General features: G+C 37.5%; 3 protein-coding genes across 4 annotated transcripts in view; 2 read left to right on the top strand and 1 right to left on the bottom strand.

Moving 5' to 3' along the window:
- The first annotated feature begins 226 nt into the window (after nucleotides 1–226).
- Nucleotides 227–6,517, top strand: irak4 (interleukin 1 receptor associated kinase 4). Of its 2 annotated transcripts, none has more exons than XM_004069512.4 (11): nucleotides 227–571; nucleotides 859–1,004; nucleotides 1,143–1,289; nucleotides 2,387–2,547; nucleotides 2,627–2,691; nucleotides 2,764–2,878; nucleotides 2,968–3,077; nucleotides 3,929–4,115; nucleotides 4,676–4,738; nucleotides 4,919–5,083; nucleotides 5,743–6,517. In XM_004069512.4, the coding sequence occupies exons 1-11, from the start codon at nucleotides 411–413 to the stop codon at nucleotides 5,794–5,796; spliced, it is 1,374 nt and encodes a 457-aa protein (XP_004069560.1). In that variant the 5' UTR covers nucleotides 227–410; the 3' UTR covers nucleotides 5,797–6,517. The 2 variants fall into 2 exon arrangements, with proteins under 2 accessions (XP_004069560.1, XP_020559522.1); XM_020703863.2 differs by having other exon boundaries at nucleotides 227–566; nucleotides 5,743–5,924.
- twf1 (twinfilin actin binding protein 1) lies at nucleotides 6,031–15,803 on the bottom strand. Its single transcript, XM_004069510.3, has 9 exons — nucleotides 15,673–15,803; nucleotides 14,362–14,442; nucleotides 14,075–14,253; nucleotides 12,355–12,450; nucleotides 11,332–11,436; nucleotides 9,706–9,831; nucleotides 8,136–8,286; nucleotides 7,916–8,037; nucleotides 6,031–7,235 (listed from the first exon to the last, which is right to left on the bottom strand). Exons 1-9 carry the CDS (start codon nucleotides 15,695–15,697, stop codon nucleotides 7,065–7,067), a joined length of 1,056 nt encoding a protein of 351 aa, XP_004069558.1. The 5' UTR covers nucleotides 15,698–15,803; the 3' UTR covers nucleotides 6,031–7,064.
- A 2,225-nt stretch (nucleotides 15,804–18,028) lies between these two features.
- The window catches only part of tmem117 (transmembrane protein 117), a 51,003-nt gene continuing 41,679 nt past the window's right edge, over nucleotides 18,029–27,352 (top strand). The window contains exons 1-2 of the mRNA XM_004069903.4: nucleotides 18,029–18,449; nucleotides 22,038–22,346. Coding sequence (XP_004069951.1) covers nucleotides 22,067–22,346 — 280 coding nt within the window. The 5' untranslated portion in view covers nucleotides 18,029–18,449; nucleotides 22,038–22,066. The remainder of the gene's footprint in view (nucleotides 18,450–22,037; nucleotides 22,347–27,352) is intronic.

Raw genomic sequence — 27,352 nt, 5'->3', positions numbered from 1 at the left:
TCCACTAGATGGCAGTGTTACACTACTAACATGTTGCTAACATGTTAGTAGTGTAACACTAACAACAACTAAAGGCTTCTTTGGGTGCTTCAGGGGTTTTTGAAAACCTCTGAACAGAAGGTACCTGGGACATTAGCAAAGTCAGAACTTGTATTTATTAAAACCACACAAAATGTTTTTTAAAAATTCAAAAAAAGAGGCGGTGGCGGATTAGTAGACCAGCCCCTCTTTATTACGTTTTAAGGAAGTTGCTCAACGTCGGAAACCCCATTTTACCGAGTCGAAAACAAACTAACCATTTCTGTTTACGTTTAGTCCCGAGTTTCTTTGAACGTAATCAAGCGTTGCTTGTTTGCTTACCATGTAATTTGTCGAAAAAAGTCGAACTTTTGTTTGGAACGTGTCGTAGGATGGACAGCTCGGTGACTTCCGCCACGTACGTTCGCAACATCAGCTACAGTTTGCGCCGCAAGCTGTCCGACTGTCTGGACCCTTACGAGACCTGGAGAGACCTGATTGTGGCCCTACGGAAGCCGAATGGGGAGCCCAGGTACACTCAGCATCATGTAAGGTGAGAAAAAAAACTGTTTGGGGGGGAGGTTTGAATACAAGGAAGGCGACAGAGTGCACTTAATTAAATTTTCATTGTGCCAAATATTATGGTTATCTAAATATACTAATAACAATCCCTTTTGCTCCCTTTTTATCTGTGAAATTATAAAGTATGCTGCATTTTTTTTAAAACTCAGAAAATATAGACATTTGTGAAAAATACAATTTGAATAATTGGTGATGCGCCATCCTTATACGTTTGTGAATAACATTAATATCCTTTTAATTTGTCGCTGTTTGCTTCAGGAGATTTGAAGGTCTTGTTGCTCAGGGTAAAAGCGTCACCGTGGAGCTGCTCAATGACTGGGGGACCACCAACAGCACAGTGGGGGAACTGGTGGACATCCTGAGGAGTCTAAACCTCCTGGCTGCTGCCAATCTGCTATTACCTGGTGAGATCAATAACAGTTTTTGTTCTTTTCTACTCCAGGCTAAAGGATGAGTTATTGTTTTTATTATGACAAATAGACCACAAATGGCATGACTTGTTCTTTTCCTTTTTGTATTTGTGCTGCACATGAACAACAAAGAGGTTCTATCCAAAGAAACACAGCAGGTATCCTCAGTGAAGGCAGAAAAATGTCCTCCAACCTTACTGCTGGGTGAGGCCCCAAATCCACCTGCTGGCTCCTCCCTGCAGACACAAACACTGCTGGATGATGGAGGAGACGACACAGGTGGGTGCAAAGTTTTCTCTAAACCTTATTTCATCATCTTCGGTCAGATATGTTTTATATGATATGTGTGATTACTTATGGATTATTAGGAACACATTTTAGTCAAGTCAGCTTTATTGTCAAATATACTGTATACACAAGATATACAGCACAGATGAAATTTCTTTCCTCTTAACCCACAGCTTGTAAAATTAACAATAATAACAATAATTTAAATAGGTCAGTGCAAAATATTGAGATATTTTAAAGTGATAACAGGGCTAAGAAACAGTAAGTAGAAGAGTGGGTGATGGCAGTTTAGCTCAACTATACAAAATATTTATTTTAAACTGGCTTCCTGAAAGATTCTGTATCTAACTATAACTCTATGTTCAAATCTTAAAGACCCACTCCAAGGAAAACCATGTTTTTAACATATTCTTGTGGCATTTTTCTGATGGAGGACATGTATAACGCATATTGGGCTTAAAATTGCATTTCTGAGTACCGGTATGTCTTTATTCAAATCACTGTGAATCAGGAGCAGACAAAAACAATGCTGTTGGAAAAATTGTTATGTAGAACTTACAATGACAGGCCACACACTCCCTGCTCTTCTGTTTATCCACTTGTAGACAAATAGACCCATGTCTGTCTTCGTTTTCCTCATCTGAGCTGGCATCTAGCTCTAAACTGCACTGCTGGATGGCTCTGTTATTGCTCGCTGTTTTTGTTGCACCACTAATGTTAAGTGGGGGTGTAAGGGACTGTAAGCTAGTGGGAGATTATGTAAACAGCTCTCAGTTATGGGTGATGGGAAGGGGAGTGGGGCTGCTCTGCACCAACAAGAATCCTTGAAAAACCAACAGAACATTTTACCTCTTGGAAATTGACTGCTGTAGAGGCTTAAACTAGATCTTTGTTTAAACCCTTAATGCATTCCGATTTATTCCTTCAATAATTATAGAATTGCTTGCAGTCCCTAATATGTAGCTCTGAATGTATAAAGGGAATTGAGCTGATTTAAAAAAAAAAAGACCTATGACTAAATACAAGTTTGCATATCTGACCAGCAGATGGCAGCACTGATTTTTTTTTTTTAACCACTCGTGCTTTAGGTGTCTCCAGATTCCTGTACGGAGAGCTTATGAGGATCACCAGGAACTTCGATGACCGGTCCATCTCAGACGGCGGCAGTCGTATTGGTGCGGGAGGCTTCGGGACAGTCTACAAAGGTTTGCTAGACAGCAGACTAGTCGCAGTAAAAAAACTCAGTCCAGTACGTGGGATCGTTTAAACACATTCTTTAAAACGTTGCAGATACTGTCTGCGAAGCTCTAAAATATTGTCTCGTTTAGATGGAGGACATGCCGCTGGAAAGTTTACAACTTCAATTTAACCAAGAGATTCAAACTTTGAAAGTGTAAGTTTGATATACTTTTAGCCAGAGGATTAATACCAGTAAACACAAAAGTCTTATTACCCGGTTCCTCAGGCTAAAACACCAAAACCTGGTTGATATGGTTGGATTTTCCTCTGATGAGCAGCATCTGTGCATAGTGTATGCCTTAATGGCAAACGGATCTTTGCTGGATCGACTTGCTTGTTTGGTGAGCAGCATGCAACACTTAACATACATCTAGATACGTAAAGGCCGAGCTGTCCATCATCAAAATCAGTGGTATGATTGCTCGTGCAGGATGGAAGCCCCCCTCTGTCCTGGCAGCTGAGGTGCTTCATATCCGAAGGGGCAGCTAGAGGACTGGAGTATCTTCACTCCAACCATCATGTCCACAGAGACGTCAAAAGGTTGGTAGATCCAAGGGGCTCAACACTATTAATACCTCTTAAATGGTTATTTCAATGTAATAGTTTTCAAATATGTTGCAAAATTCCCAACATTACTTTAGCTTTAGCTTTTAGCTTTAACTTTAGATTTGTTGTGTTCCTGTGTGCTTTCCGAGTAGGACAGTCATTTTTCCAACACCACTTGAATGCAGCATTTCTCTAAGTTTGCAGGCTTTCCTGAAAACCACCAAAATATTCTGTCCTAAAAGATTTTCATTACTTTTCGATCCAGATTTCAGTGTGTTTTAGCCCGTTTTCCATGTTATTTATTTCTCTCATAGAGTGGATTACCAAATCACTGCACGCATCTTCACTTTCCTCACTTGCTAAATGTATCTTATCCTGGCTTAATTTGTCTCAGTTTGGCATATTTCATTATGTCTTTGTTTAATTTACTTAGTTTAATAATTGTTTAAGTTTTATTTTTTTCATCTTAACCAAAATGATAATTTATCATCCTTAGATATCATAGTTTGGTTTATTTTACTTACATTTAGGATTATCTTATCCTTCTTAATGTAACCTATTTTAAAATTACTCATCTTATCTTAACTTGTTCTATATTATTCTATATGTTGTGAAGCCATTTCAACTTAATTTAGCTTTATCTTTATCCTTTTTTAATTTTGTTTTGCTAATTTTAGCATAACTTAGCTTTTCTGAATATAGTTTAGCTTTGCTAATTAGCTTACTTTACCACCTATAACTCTATTCAAGAGTAAGATGAACAATTTAGAGAACTTCTTCGTTTTTTTTGTTGCTGTATTTTCATGAATGCTTTGACAATTCACTGTTCTTTTTCACCCTGTTAGTGCAAACATCCTGTTAGATGAAAACTATGTGGCCAAAATCTCAGACTTTGGGCTTACAAGAGCATCTGCCAATCGCACATCGACAACCATGATGACAGAGAGGATTGTGGGTACGCGTGCTTACATGGCTCCTGAGGCCCTAAGAGGGGAGGTCACCCCAAAATCAGATGTGTTCAGCTTTGGAGTGGTAGGTTTGATGAGTACGCAAAAAGAATAACAAATACACTGCAATTGTCTTTCTATGAACTTAATATTTCTAAATAAACCTTTGTGTATATATTTAGAGGGGAAATCAGTAGATGATTAAAACCAGACTAGAATTTTTCAAATAAAATGATTAAATCTTTGGTTTGGTTTGAAAAGACTGCACTGAATGCTAGGAAGAACACTTCTCACAGTGAAACATAGTGGTGGGAGCATAATAATAGTTTGGTTAATATAGGCAAAGGGAACCCTGGTGAATTACATTTATATTTTCAGAATTAATTTTAGGACCAAAGACAAAACTCAGATGATCTAGAGTCTATAATGTTGTATTGTGTCACCAGGTTTGTTTTGGAAGTTTAAAGTATTTAATATAGCTGAATAATATTACAGATCATTCTTTTATATGTACATCTCATGAGTACATTGTGTTTTTTTAGCTGTAGAAACTAGTTTCCATAAAGCGATGGGTAACATGGTGAGTTATCAAAGGTTTCCTGTTGCTCTGTTTTGTAACTGACCTTATTTATCTGCCATCTGCAGGTACTGTTAGAGATTTTGTCTGGACTCCCCCCAGCTGACGAAAAGCAGGAGCCGCAGTTTTTGGTGAGCTGCACACAGAACCCTTTGCAGAGGCTTATTTTCATCTAATAAATGTTTGATTTTTCTGGGGATGCCCACAACTTGTTCAGAAGACAACTGCACTGCAGCTTCTACACAAAAATTCTGTAGCCATTGCTAATAATGAGCTAACAATGGCACGTTTATTTGTTTTTTTCCACCCAGATGGAATTTAGGTATGACATAGACGATGAAGATGAAGAGCTAACTCTGGAGGATTTTGTAGATAAAAAGATGAGTGACTGGACGAAGGGTCAAGTGGAGAGCATCTACTGTTTGGCTTCGAACTGCCTCCATGAAAGAAAAAACAGAAGACCTGTCATCAAACAGGTATGGGAGTATTTAGTGGGAAGGGACCGTAAATGCCACGCAGAGGAATGACTTTGAACTTTCATTCAATGAAATGTCTGTGTGAACGGGCTTCCACATCCAAACTCAAAGTTAAACTGGTTGAACTTTGACCAATCAGAGATTAAGAATTTGGTAGTGACAAAAGGATAACGTCCCCTTTAATTCAAGGAAGTGCCAACCGTTTGTAAACTGATCATGGAAAAACAAATTGATCATTACGACAGAGTTTTAGGGCCAGTTTACAGGAAGAAAAATTTTTTTGATGGCCCTAAAACTTTGTCATAGATCAATGCTGTTTGTGCCAGACTGGAATTCTATGCCAGCAAATCCTATTGTATATCGGAACAGAACTGTGGGGGGGGGGGGAAGCTGGAGCAAGATTCACCAGATTTGCACTCGCCTCTTCTAACTGTAGGTACATGTGGTCGTATCGGGTTGCGACAATGTGCGCACCACATGCTAAAAGCGCGTTCTGAAATGTGTAACATTTGTGAACGTAGCATAGGGCGTGATCAGGGTTGAGTCTCTAAACCAAAAACTCTTCCAAGTACTCAAAACCCTTTCAGACTCTGATCCAACACTTCAAACAAATCTAATGTTATGAGCTGTTCTTAATATTCATGCGTCTGTCTCCACAGGTCCTGTCAGAGATTCACAGTGTTGTAAAGACTATTTTCTTGGATTCTCAGTGAAGCTCACATACTGGAGAAAATCAACCACCACCTTGAATGTGTCTGGACTATTTCCTTCTATGCATTTCTAAATGTTATCATTGCTTGTTGAATGTTTTGCATCAACATTAAAGTATTTTTAAATTGTATAGATTTACGTAATTTACCTTTCTAACATTGGTTTGCTAGCATATCATAGTTGTCAAATTTTCATTTACAGCAGTTATGTTTGTAATGTGAAATAAAACAAAATGCACAATTTAAATATTTTATTTTCCTTTTTTTTAAAGAAATTTGTAAGAAACCAAGTAAGACTGATACATGATTCATTTATCCTGACATTTTTAGAATGAAGGGATTTTTCACGTTACACATGAGGTGAGTTAAGGTTTGCCTAATATTAATCAGCACACCAGTGGAAGGAGCACTAGATTTGTTTAAATCAGAGATTTAGTAGTATTCCCTTTCCTATCCATAGCTTGGCGTTCCGTTCTGTAGAACGTCTCCAGGTTTGAGTAGCTTCCTGTTCTCCAAATCATAGATGTACTGATGCCACATTCTGGAAGCCCCGGTTCTTTCCACGGCTGACATTCAACGAGAACCACAACAGACCGATTCAATCGTAGAGCATCACACAGCTACAGTATGTACAATTACAGCACTTGCATAGAAAAATAAGTTTCTCAGCAGATGATTTTTTTTCTCTCCATGTAAACCATAGTTTTATAAAAAAAAAAAAAAATCAATTTTCCAATATAAAATGCGCTATTAAAATGAACCAATAGACACTAGTGGAACAATTAGAATCATTTCTGCTTTGGAGCACCTCATTGTGCGACAGTAGAAGACAGAAGTACAGAGACACAAAACATTGATGAGCACAGACTGAAGGAATGAAAGTTAGGAATTCAACTCATAATGGGAGTTTATCGTATTGGCGCACGTTCACATTAGTTGCAACAACATTTCTCTTTTTCTAAAGCGTCAGAACTGGCAATAAGGTGGAAGGCTCAACTTTGCCTTTCATTCTTTGTGATAATATACTAACAGACAAACAAAACCTTCCATTTGGCTAGCTACAAATGGAAATTCTGAAGTGTGTCATTGCTCAGTTGTCCTTGGCGTGCATAGTTGGCTCTGGGGGAACTCTGTGAGAAAGCAAGGTGGTCTTTATTATTATTTTTTTTTTTTAAATAAAGCATGTCAAATGTAATTTTTCCCCTATCACAGGACTGTTCCACAGTGGAACGGGTTTGGGGTGGAGGTGGTTCTCGGGTTCTGAGGTCTGTTTAGTCTTCCTCCTCCTCTCCCTCGCCAGGCGGCCGGGTGATTCGGCGCCCGCCTCTCTTACCGGCAGGCCCTTTGGGCTTGGCGAAGGCCTGCTTGTGTGCGTGCTGCTTGGGATGCACCTCCTCATACAAGAAATCACTTGTTAATTCCTCCCCGCCTTCAATTTCCAACTGGAAAACAACAAAGAAAAAATTCATTTAGAAAAGGGATATCTTGACTCTTAAACTTAATTAAAGTCTAATACATAAATAATGTTACAACAATTTATTGAAAAATCAGGCTAAAATCAAATACGTTAAACCAAAATGTAGATCTATGTTGGTTAGTATTATATCTAATATGAAGAGGGCTGGACGATAAATCAATAAATAAATTCAAATGAGCTGCTGAAGAAGAATTTGGGGAGGGGGGAATCTGGATTTTATTTTCCCAGCCCTCTGCCTCCTTGAGCTTCGAGGCGCTTAAACATTAAAATAGCAGCAAGCAAAGAGGAGATTGTTCCCAAACCAAAAGAGTTTCTTCGGTCTATGGAACTGGTTCGGTTCTGTAACAAACCGCGGGCTGCTAAATCTGTTGGAAGGCTGCTGTCACCAAAAGTGGGACTAAGACAAATTTGGTTCAACACCTGAAACCGAAACTCTGTCGAATGCGAGAAGTGTTTCTCTTTAGTGGAAGCTTTAGTGGCAAAAAAAAATGTCTGTCAGTTGTCATTTTTGTTTTTTTGGCCACATCGCCCAGCCCTACTTAAAATAAAACTTGTTATGAGCATTTTAAACCTGTATTGCTGTGGTTTCTTCAAACTTATATGGAAGTCTTATGTTATTCATGCTGAATCAGAACAGTTCTTCACCTTTTTTTCAATCTCGATCTGGAGGTTGTTTTCCACCATGTCAATCAGGTTATTTTTGCAGCTGGAATACAGCATCCTCTCCCGGATGCTACATTTGTACCCTGGCATCGAGTAAATGAAGACTAAAAAGAGCAGACCAAAAACAGGACATCAATAACTGAAAGTCATCGGTGATGAGCGCAGATGTGGTTTTAAGAAGTGGGGAATGCCACTGACTCACCTGTGGATTCCAGGTAGTCTCCTTCGTGGGAATGTTTGTACAGGAAGAAGTGGTACCGGGGAGAATCTTTTGGGATTCTCTTTGGCAAGTCCTTCACTTCTGTTGGCTCAGTGTTGCACAAGTGAATCATCTCTCTTTCAGCATTTATTTGCTGCAAGAAGAAGAAGAAGTAAAGGTAACCCTTCATAAAAAGGCAAAAGTGTGATATAACATTTAATCCTTTTTTACACTAAAGGTCTTTCATAGCACTGGTCTCCAAGCTTTTCAGGCCACAGACCTGTTTAATGTCAGACGATATTTTCAAGAACTGAAGCTGAAGCGGGCATCCGTTTCTTTAAGCATCAAGTTTCCCTTTGACTTTTGAGGGTAACATTTATTTTCATTCTCTAGAAAATATCAGCTGCTGGTTTAGATTTTATTTGAACTAGATTTGAGTAGGAATCATTCAAATGTAACATAGATTTCCCCATAACCCATAAATGTCAAACTGGATGCTAAAAAGTCAGACCCCAACTCTGACTTTTAAAGGAGGGCAGATAAATACAAAAAAAAGGCCATTAAAATATTATTTTCTAAATATAATGCTACTTTTGAATTTGAGCAACTTCATTAACAGCATCTTTATAAGAGGATAAATAGTCAGCTGATTTTTTTCCCTCTGTTTATAAGAAATAAATCTCACAAACTTTTATTCTGAAATATCAAAAAAGACAACTGAAGTGTGCATCTGTGTGTATTTATTAGACAACCCGATGCTGAATAATATGCATTTTTATTATGGTGTGTGGGAAAAACAGTTGCAATAAACCCATATATTTTCTGTTTTTTATTAAATGCAGCCTTCATTTATTTTAAAGTCAAAGGTTTTTCTTCTGTTTTCTCATTGGCTTATTTTCCGGTGAAAATAAATTGTTTTTTGTTTTTTTTTGTTAACTTTACTTGCTTGGAAAGGAAGAAATCAATTCTACAGTTGTGGAAAAACGTTGGATGGCAAATCAAAAGAAAATGTGATATTTGTTCTTGGCACACTGAGGCAGAGTAAAGGAGATTCTTCTGTGAAACATGCTGCATTTACTTATAAGCTTACAGACGGGTTACCAGCAAAATCTCTTTAATCTGAAGCATTTTACACTGTTATGCAACACTAAACATGCTAAAAAGGGAGACAACTATGTTGCAGTGAACTGTACAATTTGAGTGCAAGTTTATTCAAAAACCAAAAACACACACATATTGGTTTAAAGAAAAATGAAAACGTTTTGGGCTCCAAATCAGTTACATGTCCTTTTCCAATCTGGTTCAGATAGGATGAAAGCTTCAAAAAAATGGGCAAAAGTGAAACAATGCTTTTAACACAGCCATAGTTGTTTCTTTGTTCTTTGGTTTGATCTGATCTTGTGATGTGAGCCATCTGAATGGTAATGAGAAGAGTGGAAACAAAGGCTTTGTTGGCTAGCTTGAGTAAGTCTTTGTGTCAGACTTTCAGTAAAAATTATTTAAGAAAGTAAACCGTTCTTCTGGCAGGGAGTTGTATTCTTTGTAAAAAAATAAATAAAATAAAAAAACTCACCAGTTGCACATAATTGATTTTCTTCTCCCTGAAACGTTTAAGAGCTTCAGCAGCGTCTTTGCCAATAGGGAAGGCCACTCCCTGCAGGGTCTGCTGCTTAGTGTCCACACTAATGTCTGTCTGCACCTGAACACACAAGAAACTTGAGCCTTCCATTTGTTAATAACCCCGCTTCATGCTGAAAAAAGCATACAACATGCTGGCTAACAGGATTTTAGACAACATCTGATATAAATGAACTGATTGAAACATCAGATCAGTCCAAATCAATGCTGCGAAAAGATTTGACAGCCACCTGTGTCCCTGCACTGTTTACAGCAAGCACAGAGCTGAAACACAATTATTAAAGATGATGTGCAAAGCGACAGTGCACTGAAAAAAAACCCACTGAGAAGTGGAAAATGCAGGGAGGATTATACTGATGGATTGTATCTATTTTTAGAGGGCTGTTTCTACCAAATGAAATGCCGTGCACACATCACTAAGCTTCTAATGTAGCCACCTCGTCTACAAAAAAAGAAAAAAAGAAAAGGATTGGAAGTCTTTTATCCATCTGCTCTGTATGAAGCAGGCTGCATCTAATGCATGGAAAACAATACACATCTCAAAGAAGCTTGTTTTTTTTATTTTAGAAACCCAGATTAGATGCATATATAATCTTTTCTCAACAGCTGGTAAGTCAGAATGAGAAGAGCTCACTTCCTACTTGCTGTGCTGCTTTTAATTGGTTAGACTTTAAAAAGGGCTTCCACAACTCGAACATTTCCATATAAGGAGGGAAGGACACTTCATGTGGGAGGGAGCCTGAGGAGACCGGCATTTAAAAAAAAGGCACGCACACACATCAAAAAAGCCTGACATGCAGAAAAGAATAACACTTAATTGGATTACTTTGTAACCAAAGCTGCTAGGGTGCACCTTCCAGCGCGACCCTCATCACATCCTCTTTGCTGCGGCAGTCCTAAAGCCTCTCACATCAGCAGTTCAAAGGGGGGCTGATCCCATCCACAGTCCATATCACGTTACTCCATTTCTCCTTCCAATCACAACAAAGGCAAAGCACCACGATAGGGTTCAAATGTGCTCCGTGGGGAATCGCAGTCCAACTCTCCAAACTCCATTTGCATGCATCTCTTAACATAGAAATTTCCTTTTTGAGTCGCTGTAGTAATCCCATTTAAGTGAGACTGTATGACTGCAAACGGTAGCTTAAGAGGTGTTCGGTTGTAAGTTGAGCATGCTTAATTGTTTTATCTTTTGCCATCTTCCTGTGATTCTAATGCATCAGCACACCTCTGCCCTCTCTGGCTGCTGCCAGGCAAGCAAACACTCCCACTGCTGACCTTGTGCTGCTGGAAAGCTGCACTGCTGGCCTTTCATTGATGCTCCGACCGGATTCTGGCAGGATTTGCATCTCAAAAACACTAAATATGAGAGGCCGGATTTCTTGGCTGAGATAAGCCTTCTCCTATCCACCGCTCACTCCCTAAGTGCAACACTGTGACCTCTTTTCTTAGAACTTCAGGTCAAAGATTAGGGTTAACAGTCAGCTTGATAGCTTCTCCTAAATAGCATGTAGTAACTATGATGTGAGGTTCAAAGCAGTCACAGTGTGTTTGTTGTTACCTCACTGAGTTTGATCTGTCTCAGCTCCTCCTCTGCAGCAGTAAGGGGTAAAGGAGCAGACTGCGAAGTCAGATATTTCCTGTAACCGCTCAGGTTCAAGTCCTCCTGCAGCCGAAGAAAACCAGTGAGACATCAAAAAATCCTCTGATGAACCAAGACAAAAGCATGCAGGAGCAGGCTTTCCAACTTCAATGCAAATGTATATTTAAATTATAGCAACTCTAAACCAAAAGTAATGGAAGAATTGGGAGTGTCTGTAATATTGTAGAAAAGAAAACAGATTAAATTGAAGTTAGTTCTTTATCAAGTATAGTAATAAAAATGATGAGAGTTTCTACCTAAACACACTAAACCGTGTTTTGGGAGTCTTAAGCTACATGCACACGAGCTTTTGACGCGCGTTCAACAACGCACAAACTTCAATGTGCGTTTAGCCCATTCACTGGACAAGCAGGGAGGGGGTTCTTCTTCTTTTTCTACCGTTTACTAGTACATGTCAGCCACCCAGAGTTGAAAGAGGTTTGGTGCAAAATGGGTTGGTGGTGCAAATCTTGTGACTTGGGCACAAAACAGAAACAGTTTGTTTCATTGCTAGTGGATATGGATTACCATCATGTCAGGAGAGTGGCCGAGGTTTACCTTTATTTGAAAACAACGTTGTGGGGATTGTCACAGTTTCTGGGTTCAGCAGATAAACCAGCTATACTCCGAGTTTGCAGAGTTTCACCGCCTGCTCCATATACGTCACCAAATCTGATTCCCCGATTGGTAAAAGCTTGACCTGGTTAGCCTTGCAACGTGCGTTCAGTGGCCATATATTTTGTATATAGAGCCCAAAAATATTTGTAAGAATGTGTGTAGCTATGCGAGAATACAAGAGTTTTGTACCCAGAATCCAGAAAAGCGCATTTTCATTTGAAGTGGCTGCTTTAGGGCGGTGTGTATGTAGCTTTAGACAGTCACCACATTACTGTTAGAAGATTCTCCCTTTGGAGAACATTGAGGATAAATTGGGAGACAAACCTTTGCGGTTCCAAATAGTTCATCCTTTATGTGGCCTCCTCCAAATTCTTTCTTCAGTGTTGCTCTGGTAGCAGCATACAACATTTTGTGTCGCACCTGTTGGGAAAAGCAAACGTCTTGTGTTAGCGGGAGAATTCTGAAAACAGTAGATAACAGTTTCCACTCTCTTCTTAGAACTCTATATATATATATATATATATATATAAAAAAGGTCAATAAAAATAGGAGAAATGCATCTACATCTTGATAAAAATTGCTACAGGAAGAATTGTTTTTTTTGGTTTGTTTTTTTCAGAGCTAAAAAGCTTAGAGGAACATTTGCAATTATTTTATAGTGTCATGAAGTTAAAGCTTCTAAGACATTTGAGGAAAATTACCACAAAGTTAATTATAGCCAGATCTTTCTGACACACTTCAGAGCTTCCGTTATGCACCCAATCGTCAAGTTACGTCAGTGGTGATCTCTGCACTCAGCAGAGAGAGCAGAGTTAAAACTACCATTGTTATATTTGTCACTTCATGTTTTCATTAGTTCTGCTAACAATCAAATGTAAAGCCAGTTTCAACAGGAAGGGTTCTGTAGATTATTTCAAGTAGGGTTTCTTTTGTGTTGAAAACACTAGCAAACGTGAGGCCGGAGAAGCCAGCAAAAAAAGCACAAACTGATTGTGAAAGTATTTGGAAACTTCCAAGCAAGACTCGACCTGCATTTTGTGCTGGTCTGAAGACATCCCAAGCTCAGCTTTATAGCCTAAAAAGTGAGTTTTTTTCTTCCAACAGCAGAGTAGTGGAGAGTTTTAAAAAGTAAATTGTCCTTTTTACTGCTACTAACACCATGTTAAAGACTCACTCTGATGAAAATGGTGTTTTTTAGTTGCACAATAAATCGCAAATTTATCGTTATCGCGAGATCAAGCTGTGCAATATGCTTATCGCAAAAGACGATGAAAATCGCAATAAATGGTCACCTTAAATGTGCTAAAACAATCTTATGGCAGCTTGAAGTATTTAAGGAATCAAATAAACCCATTTGTCCAATGGGATGGAGTCCTTTTATGTTAGATGTTCGCCTCCTATGTAGACGATGGTCATTTGGAGTATACATTTTAAACTGTTTAAGTGAAATGAAAATGATCTTTTTGGTTGTTTTTCTATTTTTTCATATCCCGCAAGTTATATCGTCATTGCAATATTGATCACTAATATGGCAAGTTTCCCTCATATCGTGCAGCCCTAGTGTTTTTGGTGTTTTTAACATGTTCTATTGGCATTTTTCTGATGATGGAGGACATATGTAAAGAAAATGTAGCTCAAATATGCATTCATGAGTAGGTTTGAATCTGCATGGCTCAAAACATGAACAGAGTGGATCTTTAAACGTCTCCTTTTAACAACTTTACAATTGATTTAACAATACAAAGTAACAGGGAGTTTAGTGATAATATTCGAGACAAAGCGGTATTAGCTGCAAAACATAAAATAACAAAGGGACTAATCTTGCTTTCAGATCAACACAAAATGACATTTAAGTAAAAGTCAAAGCTCTGAGGTCTAGCAACAAAAACAGCAACCCATATTTGGCTCCCAAGAGGCCTGTTGGGGAGTAATGACTACATACAAGACCGGTCTCTTTGATGTGGTAAAACCCCACCCTTGTGATACTGTAAGCACAGGGCCTTAAAAAATGCTGGGCTGCTCATTACAGACTTGGATTACTTACCATAGAGTGGTCCGGTGACCAAGCCAGCAGGATCCATTCAAAGCCCTGGTTGTTGGTGGAGTCTAGCCGGTACAGAATATAACAGGGCATGTCATCGTCAAGCAGGGGCAGCACTAAGGAATCATATTCTTGGTCCCATTTCTTGGACGCCTTCCTGGTGGTACCCAGGCTTAACTGCTCTGAAAAGCAGAACAACCAGTAGGTTAGCAAGGATTTGTGTCAAGCATAAATGTGGACAGGCGGGTTCAGATTCTTCTGGAGGAGCGAGACGTGAACAGACCCCTTACCATCCTCGATGACGATCTTTAAGGCTCGATATTCATCTCCGCTTCTGGCACATGCAAAGATATTCTTAACTTCGTTCCCCGCTGACAAAAAGAAAAAATATAAGGGATTAGCCTTAAGAAACAGCCAAAAAAGCATATTTTTGTCAAGCAAGAAAATTTATGAATCAGACTTTAAAGAGGTATTTCTGCCAGGACACAAACTAATATACAAGATCCCCACTTATCAGTGGTGTTAAAAAAAAGACATTTTTACTACATGTGACGAGCAAAGTTCATTTTAAACAATACACTAGTAGGTAATAAATGAAGAATATGAGACATTTTTATAGTAACAGTTCATTTATGAAAGAAATTGTGTCTTTCAATTCTTATTTAAGCCACAAATTATTTTAACACGAAAAGCTAAAATGATTTTGAATTCAATTTAACTCTATTAATTTTATAATAATCGGTCAGTTGGCCAGTAAAAAATAAACATTTGACCTCAAACTTCATTCATTAAGTCTCTGTTATTCATGTGCAAACTAACAAAAAGCAGAAAAACGTGGAGCATGCTGGAGTTTTTTTTTTAGATGTACTTATTTGTAACGTCATAACACAGACATAAGTGTTGATGACCACATTTCTGAATGGTTAATAATTTATTTAACAACATAGTTTATTAGTTGTGAGATTCACTCACTTAATGTGAGACGAAACAGGTGCAACACAAACCGCTAAATATACAATAAAACGTCTATTGAGCTTGAGATATTTTAAGGGAAAACACCTAAAATGTACACTTTGCTCAGTCCGTCCTCGCATAGATAGACTAAGCTCTTAATGTGAACTAGATAGTTCCCTAACGTGGCAGCTATGCAGCAGGTCGCGCCCAGCTTGCAAACACTTAAGACAAAAAAAACTGTCAGATTGTATACAAACCCGGCTGGTACTACTACCGGGCCAGCAGCGAGCTCCAATATGAGTCGCCTGGCTATTCCATAATGATTCAAAGCTTAAAAGTAACTTTTATTACAATAAAGCCAAAACGTAAATAGTTTTCTTGTAGGATTATTTTTTTTTAAAAAGGATAGAGTGTCGGTTTCTTGTTTACTGTCACCTTAGTCGTGCTTTAAAGTGCCCAAACAGACCACTGCTGCTCGCACAAATCACAGTAGCACGGAGCTAGGAGTGGCTAGCTAACTAGTCGCTAGCTTGTCGTTACAGTGGCTTTTTTTCGACCGTTTAAATGTCGCCCCGGCAACTTCCGTCGGGGAAACAGTGTACATAAAAATACAAACACACCGTAAAAAAAAAAAAGAAAAAATTTACCTTGAATGCCCGTTTGGTGTGACATTGTGTATTTAATCGGACAGAGCGACGTTCAGGCGAAACCAGAACTGAGAAGCAGGAAGTGCCGGGCTCCACCGCAGGCAAACCCCGCCCAAAGTCTTTCGTCAAAATCACGTGACAACTTGTCTAGTGCAATGATTTACACTGTTAAGGCAGGGCATGGGGTACGACGAAAAAAATGTTTAATAAAGTTTTTTGACCTGGACTTAGTCTTTGAGACTAGGCAAGAGGCCTGATTAATGACCTGGATCATCAAGGTTAATTCAGGATCTTCAAATAACTTCTTCTTGTTACTGATCTAGGATAGGAGCTGGCTGGAAAACAAGCATGGTAATAAACTCAAGCACAAACAAGAGTGCTGCAAAAAAAAACAACACACACACACACACACACACACAAAAACATTTTCTCATTCTTAGGAGGATCTAGAAATGTACATAAAATCCTTAAAATACATCAAAATACATATGTGTGAAAATCATATGAGATGTCAACAGAATAAATGTGACTTTAAAAAAAGCAAGTCTGGTTGATGTTCAAAGGTATAACATGTGCATTAAAATTTTGTAATTAGTTTGACCCTTGAGAATGTCCTAAAATATTAGTTAATTCTGCTATTCTTGATTTTTTGTTGTTGTTGATTTAATGATTCAGGGCGTCATTATGTTCCTCAGTATGATACAGTGGTAGCAGTGGTGGGTCTGTCATTAGCAGGAAGAAGGACATGTGATATCACTGTCACACTCCACGGGTGAATCAGTCTGACCCTCAGGAGCTGCACGGCACTGATCTGTAAATAGAAAATCATATGTTTGCCATCTTCTTCTGCACCATGCATGGGGCTTCTTTGTGTACACTGTGGTCCTGTTCTCTGTTCTGAAATGATGAAAATATGACCAGAAGATTTATGCAGTTAAAATGAAGAGAAATCTTGAAAAGATGCTTTTATGAGCTCTAGCTCATATCATTTGATTATCATATTTTGTTTTTATTATTGTGTAACTTGGAGAGCAAAAATGAAACAATGCTGTTTTTTGAAAGTGAATTAGCCTTTAGAGTTCCTGATTGCTGTAGTTAAAAATAGTTTTGTTTATTAATGCATTTAAAAACAATTGAATATAAGAAATTTTCATTTTTCAACAGTGTTTTTCTTGTTGGACCTACAATTTTTTTTTTAAATCGTTTTTTCCTTCTACATTTTGTCTGTACTCTCTGGTTTTTGCCTCTTGGCAACACACCCATGGCAGGAAATCAAGCAGCATCTGGAAGCTTCAGGGCTCCATGTCTGCTCTTGGTCCTTCCTCCTCCTTAAATAGATACGTTTCATGACAGCAAAATTAACCCATTACCAGAAGAAACTCTAGCTTAATGTTAAGCACCAAAGATGCAGATAAAGTAACACAGGAAACAGAGTGGAGCACTCTTCAAATTAAGGCAAACGATTATTACTTTTAAATCTATTGCTGAAACAAAATCTCTCTTTTTATATTTATATTATATAAATAATTTAATGGAAATAAACCTCAGTTCCATTGGGGAGGCCATTAAACCATGCCAAATTATCAAACTTGTTTAAATTTTAATATTTTGGCCAAATCAAACAACTCTACGGATGCTGTCACAAAATATCATATTTGATTTATTTCTTCCAAGTATCATCCTAAAATGTTTGCCTATTTTACAATGTTTTTGGTTAAGTTGTGTCTTGAAATTGAATCATGGCATCTGGACTTCTAGATACCATGATTCAACCTCAAGACAACATCACCTTGATGAAGGAGAACCTTTGTCAACAAATCGGTTAAGTTGTATTTTTGGTCAGATGTTTTTGCTGTTTACACTTTTAGTAAAAAAGTGTATTTCTTTCTAGTGTTTTCTCAGTGATTTCCTTGGATGTATGAGACAGTGTTTTAGTAATGGATTATTTGGCTGGGCCAGCTATTCTTCATAAAACAATTGTACTTTTTTCAAAGGATTTTTGCGAAAATGTTGAGTTAACATTTAATAAAAGCAAACAAAACAAATCAAGAGGAATTATCTGTTTTTTAAATGACTGACAATGAGGGTTAAACAAATATTAATTTATTAATCAATTAATTGATTAATTAATTGATTAATGTATTTATTTAATATAAATGATTAGATATAAACCATGTTCTTTCTTTTTAGACTAGATAAATAATGTGATTTTTCTTTTCCTTTTTTGAATGGAGTTTGCACTTTTCATATTTCTTATTCAGTTTTTATGTTGATTTTATAATAAGTCACACAAATCCCTATCCTGTATATAAATGTATTTGTCATTCAAATGTTGGTAGTTAATAATAAAAACAGGAAAGTTAGAATAATTTCCTGTAAAAAACAACATAGGGAAGGGGCTACATTTATTTTGAAGGGCATGAGCGGAAGTCGCAGTTAAACTAACTTCTGTTTGACCACGGTGAGTAAACGTGCTCGCTGTCTGTCCTGCAGTGATGTTAGGCGCTCTCTGTGTGGACTCATCCTTCTCGATTCTCTCTCAAGCATCGTCCACAGCTCGCGATCGGGTTGCCGTCAGTGACCGGAAACGAGCTGAGGAACCGGCTCGGTTTGGGTGGACCGGACAGAACAGTCGGCACGATGGCTGATGATTTGGGGGAACCTCTCCATCACACAGACAACAGGTCCTGTAGATAACCCCCCTTCATCATCCTCAAAGGCCACCGTAACGTCGCATCTCGTGCTGCGTGTCGCGTGAGGGACACTGCGTGAAGCAGGTGCGTGGATTGAATGAGACCTGTGGACACGTGGGGTCTTCCCTGTCTCTGATTTCATCGATATTAAAATCTGTAATCTGATAATTCTGCTCAAGCTTGTTGAGTTATCTCCTGAGTGGGTTATGAGACATCTGGCATCAACACACACACACAAACACACACGCACACAATGTGTGTGTGTTGTGGTTGTCACTGCTCCGTTTAGGATCTTTGGACCACTGAATGACCAGGTTGTTGGTATGTTTTTTTGTTTTTCTTTGTGTAAATCAGGGGTCTACAATCTTCTACACTTAAATAGTCATTTGGGTGAATTTGTCACTGATGACAACCCAATAAGAGCCCCAAAGTCTGACCCAGAAACTGATTTGTATTTATATTCTTTTTACTGTTATGACAAATATAAATGAAGTATTGCTTTTCTTTTCTTTTTTAGCATTAATAAAACAAAGATAAAATATGTTCTTTTTCATAATATGAAAAAAGTTTATAACTTTTGACAGGTCTACACGGCTTTCTTTCAAAATAAAAGAAACCCTGTACCACATAGGATCAGCTCAATCCAGTAAGTGTAGTAGTATGTTGTAATGTCAGCAGTTTTTGCCTAAAAACTGCATTATTATAATTAAATTAACCAAGAAAATTCTGACATTGGGACAACAGTCGTAAACACAAAGTTGTGGAGACAATGTCTGGCCGTATTGATGATGTCATGGAATATATGTATCTATAGAGATTAGCATGGAGAAACAGAGTAATGTCATTGTCAGGTGCGTGTATCGAGCCCCTGCATCAAACATTGAAACTTTCACAATTGCTACTGAAAAGATGTTTGCTAATATCTCCAATAAGGTCATATTTCTTTGTGGCAATTTTTAAAAAGATTTGTTGAACCCAAACAATCACACCACGACAGAAGATTTTACTCATACATTGTAAAGTTTAAGCATATATCCATTAATCAGCAACCGGAGCAGAAATACAACCTTGATAGATAAGATATTCACAAACTGCCTAGAAACATAGTAAATGGAAAATGGCGTATACTTTTATACTGCTCTATACCTTATTCAAAGGCCCAAAGCACTTAACGGGCACAGACCCATTCACACACACATTCACTCACTGGTGGCAGCTCCGCTGCCAAACACTGTTGCCAACCTTCCACCAGAGGCAAAGTGTCCCAAGGACCCTTTGAGACAAGGTGGGAATCGAAGCCGCAATCTTACGACTGCACCACAGCCACAGTGGCTAAATGCTTATGACTGACATCATTGACCACCTTCCGGTTTTTGGAAACTATGAACGTGTTTGTAGAGAAATAAATGAAAAAAGGAAAATAGTTTACTGAAGAAAACTAACAGAGGAATCAATAAATGCACGTAACCCTTGTACTATCCTAGGCACTTTAACGTTGGGAGTTGGGTAACGTTGGGAGTTGGGTCATCTAGACCCACTAGACCGTGCTCTAAACCTTTTGTCTTCAATGATTTGTGATCTTCACTGGTGTCCATGGATTACATGAAATCTTTCCACCTTTATCCACCTTTGTCATGGTAGGGAGAACACGTCAATGTAAGGGTGGGCTCATCTAAGATAGCACAAAGGTTAAATGAGAACTACAAGCACAAACTTAGAAAACCCTGAATGAAAGCAGTGATGTTAAATTTATGCAGAGGTTTACATCAACATACAACAAAAACTGCCCACTTACAAATGATATTATAAACAATATTATAAAAAGCCATGGATGACTAATGGACTAATGCACTGTGAATGCATGCATGTAAAACAGTTTATACAAACAAGATTTGGAATTTGGAAAGTTTGCAGACGAAAAAACCTGCGCAAATAAATCAGAAAAGGAAAATGTCGAGCACTACATAAAGAAAAATCCAATCTCAATCTATTTTGAAACCTGTGGAAGCAAAAAAAAATAAAAAATAAAAAAGCCAAAGTAATTCCATTACACAAATCGGGGGACAAACATTAACTAACAAATTACAGACCAGTGTCTTTACTCTGCCAATTTTCTAAAAAAAGGTATTTATTATAAGGCCGGAAAATTTTATAGAGAAACATGAACTAATGTCTGGCGATCAGTATGGTTTCAGAAAGAATAGATCAACATCCATGGTGATTATGCAACTAACTGAAGAAATTATAGATGGCACAGATAATGAAGAGTTCACAGTAGGAGTGTTCATCAAACCGAAAAAGGCTTTTCACACCACTGATCATAAAAAAAAAAATAGAAATATGCACACATAAGGTGTTGTAGAAAGGGGTGGGATCATACAAGATTTTTCTTCTACCCAACTCTTTTTCAAGCACACAGTTTTTTTAAAATCTATTTTAAACTATTGTTTTGATTTTCATTTTGTGTTTGAAACAAAAAAATAGTAAAAAAAAAAAAAAAAAAAAAAAAAAACAGCACAGGGAATGCTTTGAAAATAGATCAAAAGATGATCAGAGTGGGACTTTAAGGATACATTTTGGTAATGCTTACTGACCTCACATTAATTTTTTGTATTAAAAAAGTGCTCACAAATTTGTCAAAATGTTTGATTTTGGTAAACTGCTAAGCCAAATTGCTTGATTGGTCATTGAGGCATTATGGGTAGCATTGTCAGGAGCTTCGCGAAATGATTCGTACTGTCAATCGAATAAATAAAGTTTGATTTCTTTTTTGTTGTTTTTTTTTAAATATACAGCTAAAGTACTTTTTACTTTACAGTTACTTTTCAAAATGATAAACTTTGTAAATTTTTGGAGCAGTAAAAGAGCCACTTGTACTTTCAGAGCTCCGGTTGCAGACCCCTGGGGTAAATAAATGGGGTTTTGTTTTTCCTTATTCAATGTGTAAAGTTTGTTCCAGGTCTACTGCTGTGCTGGACAACAGAACTTTCCCTCACGAATCATTGAATCAGTAACGATTCACCTGCACCTACATTAGCAGAACCATCAAATTAGTATGACCCAGAATTGCACTCAGCATCCAGACACATTGCATGCCGGGGGAAATTCAATATTCACTTTGGTGTTATTTCTGGAGCCACCAATCCAAATTTCAGCTCAGATGTATATGAGGATAGAATGTCAAAGTGGGAATGGTATTTTTTTGGGAGTTTAAAAGTGCAGAAAACAGACAGCCTGAGCACAGCTGGGCAGATGTTCTTGAGTAACGCTTTTGTGTAAATCTCCCCTAGTTATCAAGTGATGCACAGAGCTCGGGATAAGCCTTTAAAAGCCTGAAATTGATAACTAATAGCCTCAAACCTCTGCAGGATTCCCGTTTTTATCCAGGCGAGACACTGTTCAATGACTTGGGAGGATTTTCCGACTGTACCGTAGAGCTCCTAAAATTTTTTGTGACTCATTTTAGATCTTTCCCGTTTATGATATTTAAGGCAAAAGCTCCAAAATAAGATGTAATAAAATAAGATTTAATAAACGTATTATAATAGTTGTTCATTGATAGCATGACCTTTAATGTGAGCCTAAAGGATGTTTTCACTTAAATCTGTCCATCTGATACATGTGTCATTTAATCTGACTCACAGTGACCCTGTCTCTCCGTGACCCCCGTAGGTGAAGTGTGGCTGGGGGGCTTCAGCAGGATGGAAATAGATGCCTGTTTTCGCTACTACTTCCAGCACCCGTGGTCTCGCCTAATTGTCGCTAACCTCGTCACCTTCTTCAACTTCCTCATCTTCGCCGAGGACCCCATCTCTCACAGTCAGACTGAAGCCCACATTATGGTGGTGGGCAACTGCTTCTCCTTCCTGTTCAACAAATACCCCGGCCTCGGGTGGAACATTCTGAAAGTAATATGCTGGATATTGGCCATCATCACCGGCCTGCTAGCTGGGAAGTTTATATTCCACCGCCAGCTCTTTGGTAAGTCATGCACACAGTAATGGCACTGGAATGTGTGGAGTAATGGCGGTGCTCTGGGAGAAGAGCAGGCGATTCTTTTCATGGCTATTCATCAGTGAGATGCACCTTTGAAAGTCTTTCTGTAGTTTGTGTTTTTTTTTCTTCTTTACCCACTTTTTTGCACCCACACTTAATTCCAATGAAGCAGACCCTAAAGCCTGCTATCCCATTTGTTACTAGCACAGTATAATACTGCCTCATTTTAAATGAGTGGTTCTGCTGCTCGCTCTTGACCTCTAAATCATTCATGGTACATTTTTCTCATCCCCTCAGGGAGTTAGTTGAGGCTCTGAATGTCCATGTGTTGTTTTTTTTCTATGTTTTTCAAACAAAAACAAAGAGTGTGGCTGTGTCCAAATTTGAGGGCTGCGATCGTCCTGGACTGCATTTGCAGGCTGCTTACGTCACAGCGCTGCGATAGGCGTTGTCCAAATTCAACGACTCCTTCAAATGCGGCCAACAAATAAGGCCTTCTTATTCCCGATTTCAAGGATTGGTCTGGTGTATCCTTCTATGCTGTCCATATCCCAAGATGCATTGCGGCTGAACCCGGAGATTTTCTGACAACAATGGCGGACTGTGAAGCGGGACCCGGAGTTGGAGATAATTACCCCATTTTATAATTACACCTGGTTCACTACAGGACTAACGGTTGTTAGTTTAACATGCAAAAATAATGACATGGGTGTTTAGGAAATCTCACATTTTATTTAAATCAAATTGTATCTCAAATTTGATTTAAACTTTTTTAAGTGGTGTAACTGTATTATAAAGAATTAATAATCAACAAATTTGGCATTCTTTCAATACAGCTAGTAGTTATTTAAAAACCTATTAACAATAGATTCTGATTGAAAATAAACAAAACGTTTTCCCGCCAAAAGTGTTTTTGAGATTTCACGGAAGCTGCCATGTTGGAATGACCAGTAAAAACCCTTCTACTGCCCCTAGTGGAGTGATGGTGAACTACAGGGCAGAAAATAAGGACTAAGATTTATACATTGAGTATAAGGAAAGTTTGGATCATGCTAATAAGATAGGGGCCTCGGAAATTCGTGTATCAAATATGATACGAATGGTTATATAAGGTTTAGGGTCTTTAAGTATTAAAATTACCTCTAACTTCCTTATTGTTGTAATTATGACCATTTTTGCGCATGTATAATCTTCATTTACCTTGATATCTATTCATCCATATATGAAAAAAAAGGTTCTGGTTGTCATTTATTTCAAATAATGCTTGAACCACAAGTGCAGAAAATAGAAACAATGGTTAAAAAAACAGTTTAGTGGGAAACTGATACACCTATTTGTAAAGCAAAAGAATCAATGGGGAGAGAGTAATACTAGAATATGAGAAGTGTGAATGATCAATGAAAACAAAATATATAAGCAGAAAACAAGTCAAAGCAAATAGCTAAAAAATAAAGGAACCCCTGCATAAATACATAATGAAAACCTGTATAATCAGTCATTTTAACCTGGATGAATAAACCCAAGAAGTTGTGTTGGGGTGGTATTGGACATAGAAGATAGACAGTATCTATGTTGTGATGGAAATTCAGAGCCCTTCCTTGTGATTCATTCACTGCTGAAATTACCTCAGCAGAGTAAAAATCACCCAAACTCAATGGAAAAACCACTAAACACAGTTGTAACATTGTGAGTTTAATTAGAAAGATCTAATATTAAAACCTTTTAAATGACCAAAAATTAAAAACACCTGCAAAAGTTGCTGCCAAACTAGGGAGGAAGCAGTGTAAGAATATGTTTTATTTTGTAGCTGACTGCCTTTTTGTTTATACACTTTTTTTTAGTAGAACAAAATGCTTTATAAAAGTTTATATTTACAGTTTGAACAAAAACATTCCAAACCTAGATTCTTCTATTAATTTCAGTCTGCTGGTAGGAATGTGTGCATGTATAGTTTATGCAAGCGTTCCCCGCCCTAGTTATTAGGATAAAATAGAACTGGTTGACCTTGTTTTTTTATGGAGAGTTTGCGATTCTCTATCCCATAATTTTAGTTTGAATGCCATGGTGCTACACAATGTGATTTGTCCCCATATTATAGTTTTTTAAAATATTTTCTTGTACTTTTTTCTTGAATAGAGTGCTTCCTTCAATCTGATGTGGTAAAAACTCCTCCAGTCGATATCAGGTTAAATCTTTGGGATCACGCTTTGATGTTTATTAATTGTGATACAAAGAAGACATGTTAAAATTAATAATAATAAAAATAATAATGCCTGCCGTCATAACAAAGGAGTCCCCTATAAATTATTGTTAACAAGTCTTGTGTTTTTTACTCAGTAGTGTACATATAGACCCTCATGTGCAGAAACATCTAACACATACTTTACACTGGGGTTTCAGAATTAAACAAGTTGTCTACTTATTAAATTATTATTTTTTTATTTCCTTGCTGAAAATCTTGTGCTGTCACTAAGTTAGGAATCCTACAAAAGTGTTTTAAAATACTTTTATATATGTGTATATTCCTGTTCTTTAGATTTGTAATCTAATATCTTAATCTTAATCCTATATATTTAATAATAAGATTCAAGCGAGCACAGTTGTTGTGAGTTTCATAGTTTTGAACTAATTCAGAAGACATTTGTTGATCAGAGGGTGCAGCTCCAAATATCCATATAAAATATCCTAGCAAAAAGTGATCAACTTCCCAATATGTGATTAATAACAAGAAAAAAAAAGATATATATGTATATATATATATATATATATATATATATATATATATATATATATATATATATATATATATATATGTATATGTATAAGTTAGTAAACGTTTGAAATTGTATTTATGGGCTTTATTTTGCGCCAGTTTTACTTTTTATGAAATAAACATAGGTATAAATAACTTACATACTTCAGTGGATTTTTGTTTTGCATCTTTGTGTGTGTGTGTGTGTGTGTGTGTTTTAGATCCAACTATGGATATGTTTGCAAGTGCTGAGTGTATTGCTGGATTTGAAATACTACTGGTTACAAATTATGGGAGTTCTGGTGCTGAGGGTTGGAGAGCTGAACTTTCTAACTGTTATACAATACCAAACAATGACAGGTGATTTAAGCTGCACTATGGAACTAGGAGCACATCTGTAACCCCTTTATGATCATGCAGGTATGTGTAAGGAATTTCTCACAAAGTTGGACAGTAAATGATGAAAGATGTTTCATTTCTTTAATCAAAATGCTTCTTGAGCACTTTCTAAAAATATAATTTCTATTACTCGGTCCATCTTTTTTCTTTTCATATAACTTAATAACTTTAACTTAACTTTATCTTTCTTTTAACTTAAGTAACAGCAACTGTAAAGCAAGCTGAAGGATCTGTGTAAAGCTACCTTCACCAAAGGCATGTGATGCAGGTTCTTGGATGCGTATTTACGCCCCAATGTTCACACCGCTACCAGATACTAGATACCAGATACAGTCAGGACCATACAGTACATGCCCACCACCTACAGTTTTAAGAGGCTTGGTGCGAAATGTCGAAGCGGTGCAATTCTCACAAATATCTCTCCAAGCTTTTTCTTTCACAGCTCTATTCCGATATGAAATACTTGTTGTCATATAATTCCAGCCAGGTACAAAATGATTAATTTCTCCCTCATGATCAGTTTTTATCAGTTGGCACTTCAGTCAATTAAAAGGGACAGCATCCATACCGTACGTCACTACTAAATCCAAGTCCCTGGGTCAAAGTGTGACCTGATTTCACTTTCAATGCGTGTTCAATGGCTGTGCGTTTTGTACGTATGAGCCTGAAGCGGTTTAGACATTGACATAGACGTTTCAGTGGATTTGGCCGCTTGAACTTGCGTTGTGTGAACGTACCTTAATGTCCAGATTTTATGTATAGACAACCAGAATATACGCATTAACTTTTATACATGATAGAGTATGTTGCATCCAGTTGATAATAGTCCTAAAATGAAAACATAGAGGCAGTCTTTCAGCCCAATTCTACACCATCTGAAATTTGTTGATGTCTTTTTTTGGCTGCAATTGACCAAGCAACTGGTCCAAAAAACACAAGGCTAAAGACTGTAGAACCAATCTTCTTGTTTCTGTTGACATATAATTAGGATTTTGTCTAATTATTGAAATGTTCCTACTCATTTTTATTAACAGTGTTAATTATATGTGTGGTCCATGACACTGTTTGACATAATTTTATACCTCCTTTTCTTATTTTAATATTAACCTCCTTAACCTGTTCAATTCTTTAGCAGGATATGCAACTTTTGGTCTCCTCTGATAGTGTTTTGAGCCCAATAACATAGTTTTCAAAATATTAAGCTTTAACTTGTTCTCTCCTTTCCATTTAGAAAAAGATATTAGCTCCTCTTGGAGGATAAGAAGCTAAAATAGGAGATTGATATAGTTGTATCATCTGCATACATAGTCATGTGAGCTTTCTCCAAACCACCAACAACCATACTTTCCATTAAAAAAACACTTATGAAGTATCTTAATAATTAAAAACAGTTCTGGTGTTACATGTATTAAGCAGTACAACAGACTCACTTGAATTTCATTGGTTAATATTTGACTAAATTTTTACTTTTTACTGCCCACTTCCACCTGCTAGGCTTATCCCTGTCTAAAATATCCTAATATGAATAAAACATAAACCAAATCATAACAAGCTCATTTTAGAAAAAGAAAGGAATAGAAATGTGTCACAAGAGCCTGTGTTAAAGGACGATGGTGGTTTGTACTTATAACTGCTTTCTTCTCTAGGTCCAAAATGGTCTTGTTTTTTCCACTTTTGTCTTTGGCATTTAGCACAGACTAAACAGAGGCAGCTGAGCAAACTCCTACTATTTGTTTGCACAGCATGCAACCATTGTGGAATGAGCCAAGTGATACGAACGTCATTGTTGAGCATGCTGTGAACCATCAGTCCAATGTTCAGTTGATTTGGTGGCTGCGGT

The sequence above is a fragment of the Oryzias latipes genome, chromosome 6 (genome assembly GCF_002234675.1).
Source record: "Oryzias latipes chromosome 6, ASM223467v1".
NCBI classification, from domain to species: domain Eukaryota; kingdom Metazoa; phylum Chordata; class Actinopteri; order Beloniformes; family Adrianichthyidae; genus Oryzias; species Oryzias latipes.
This window is presented reverse-complemented; position numbering and strand designations above follow the sequence as displayed.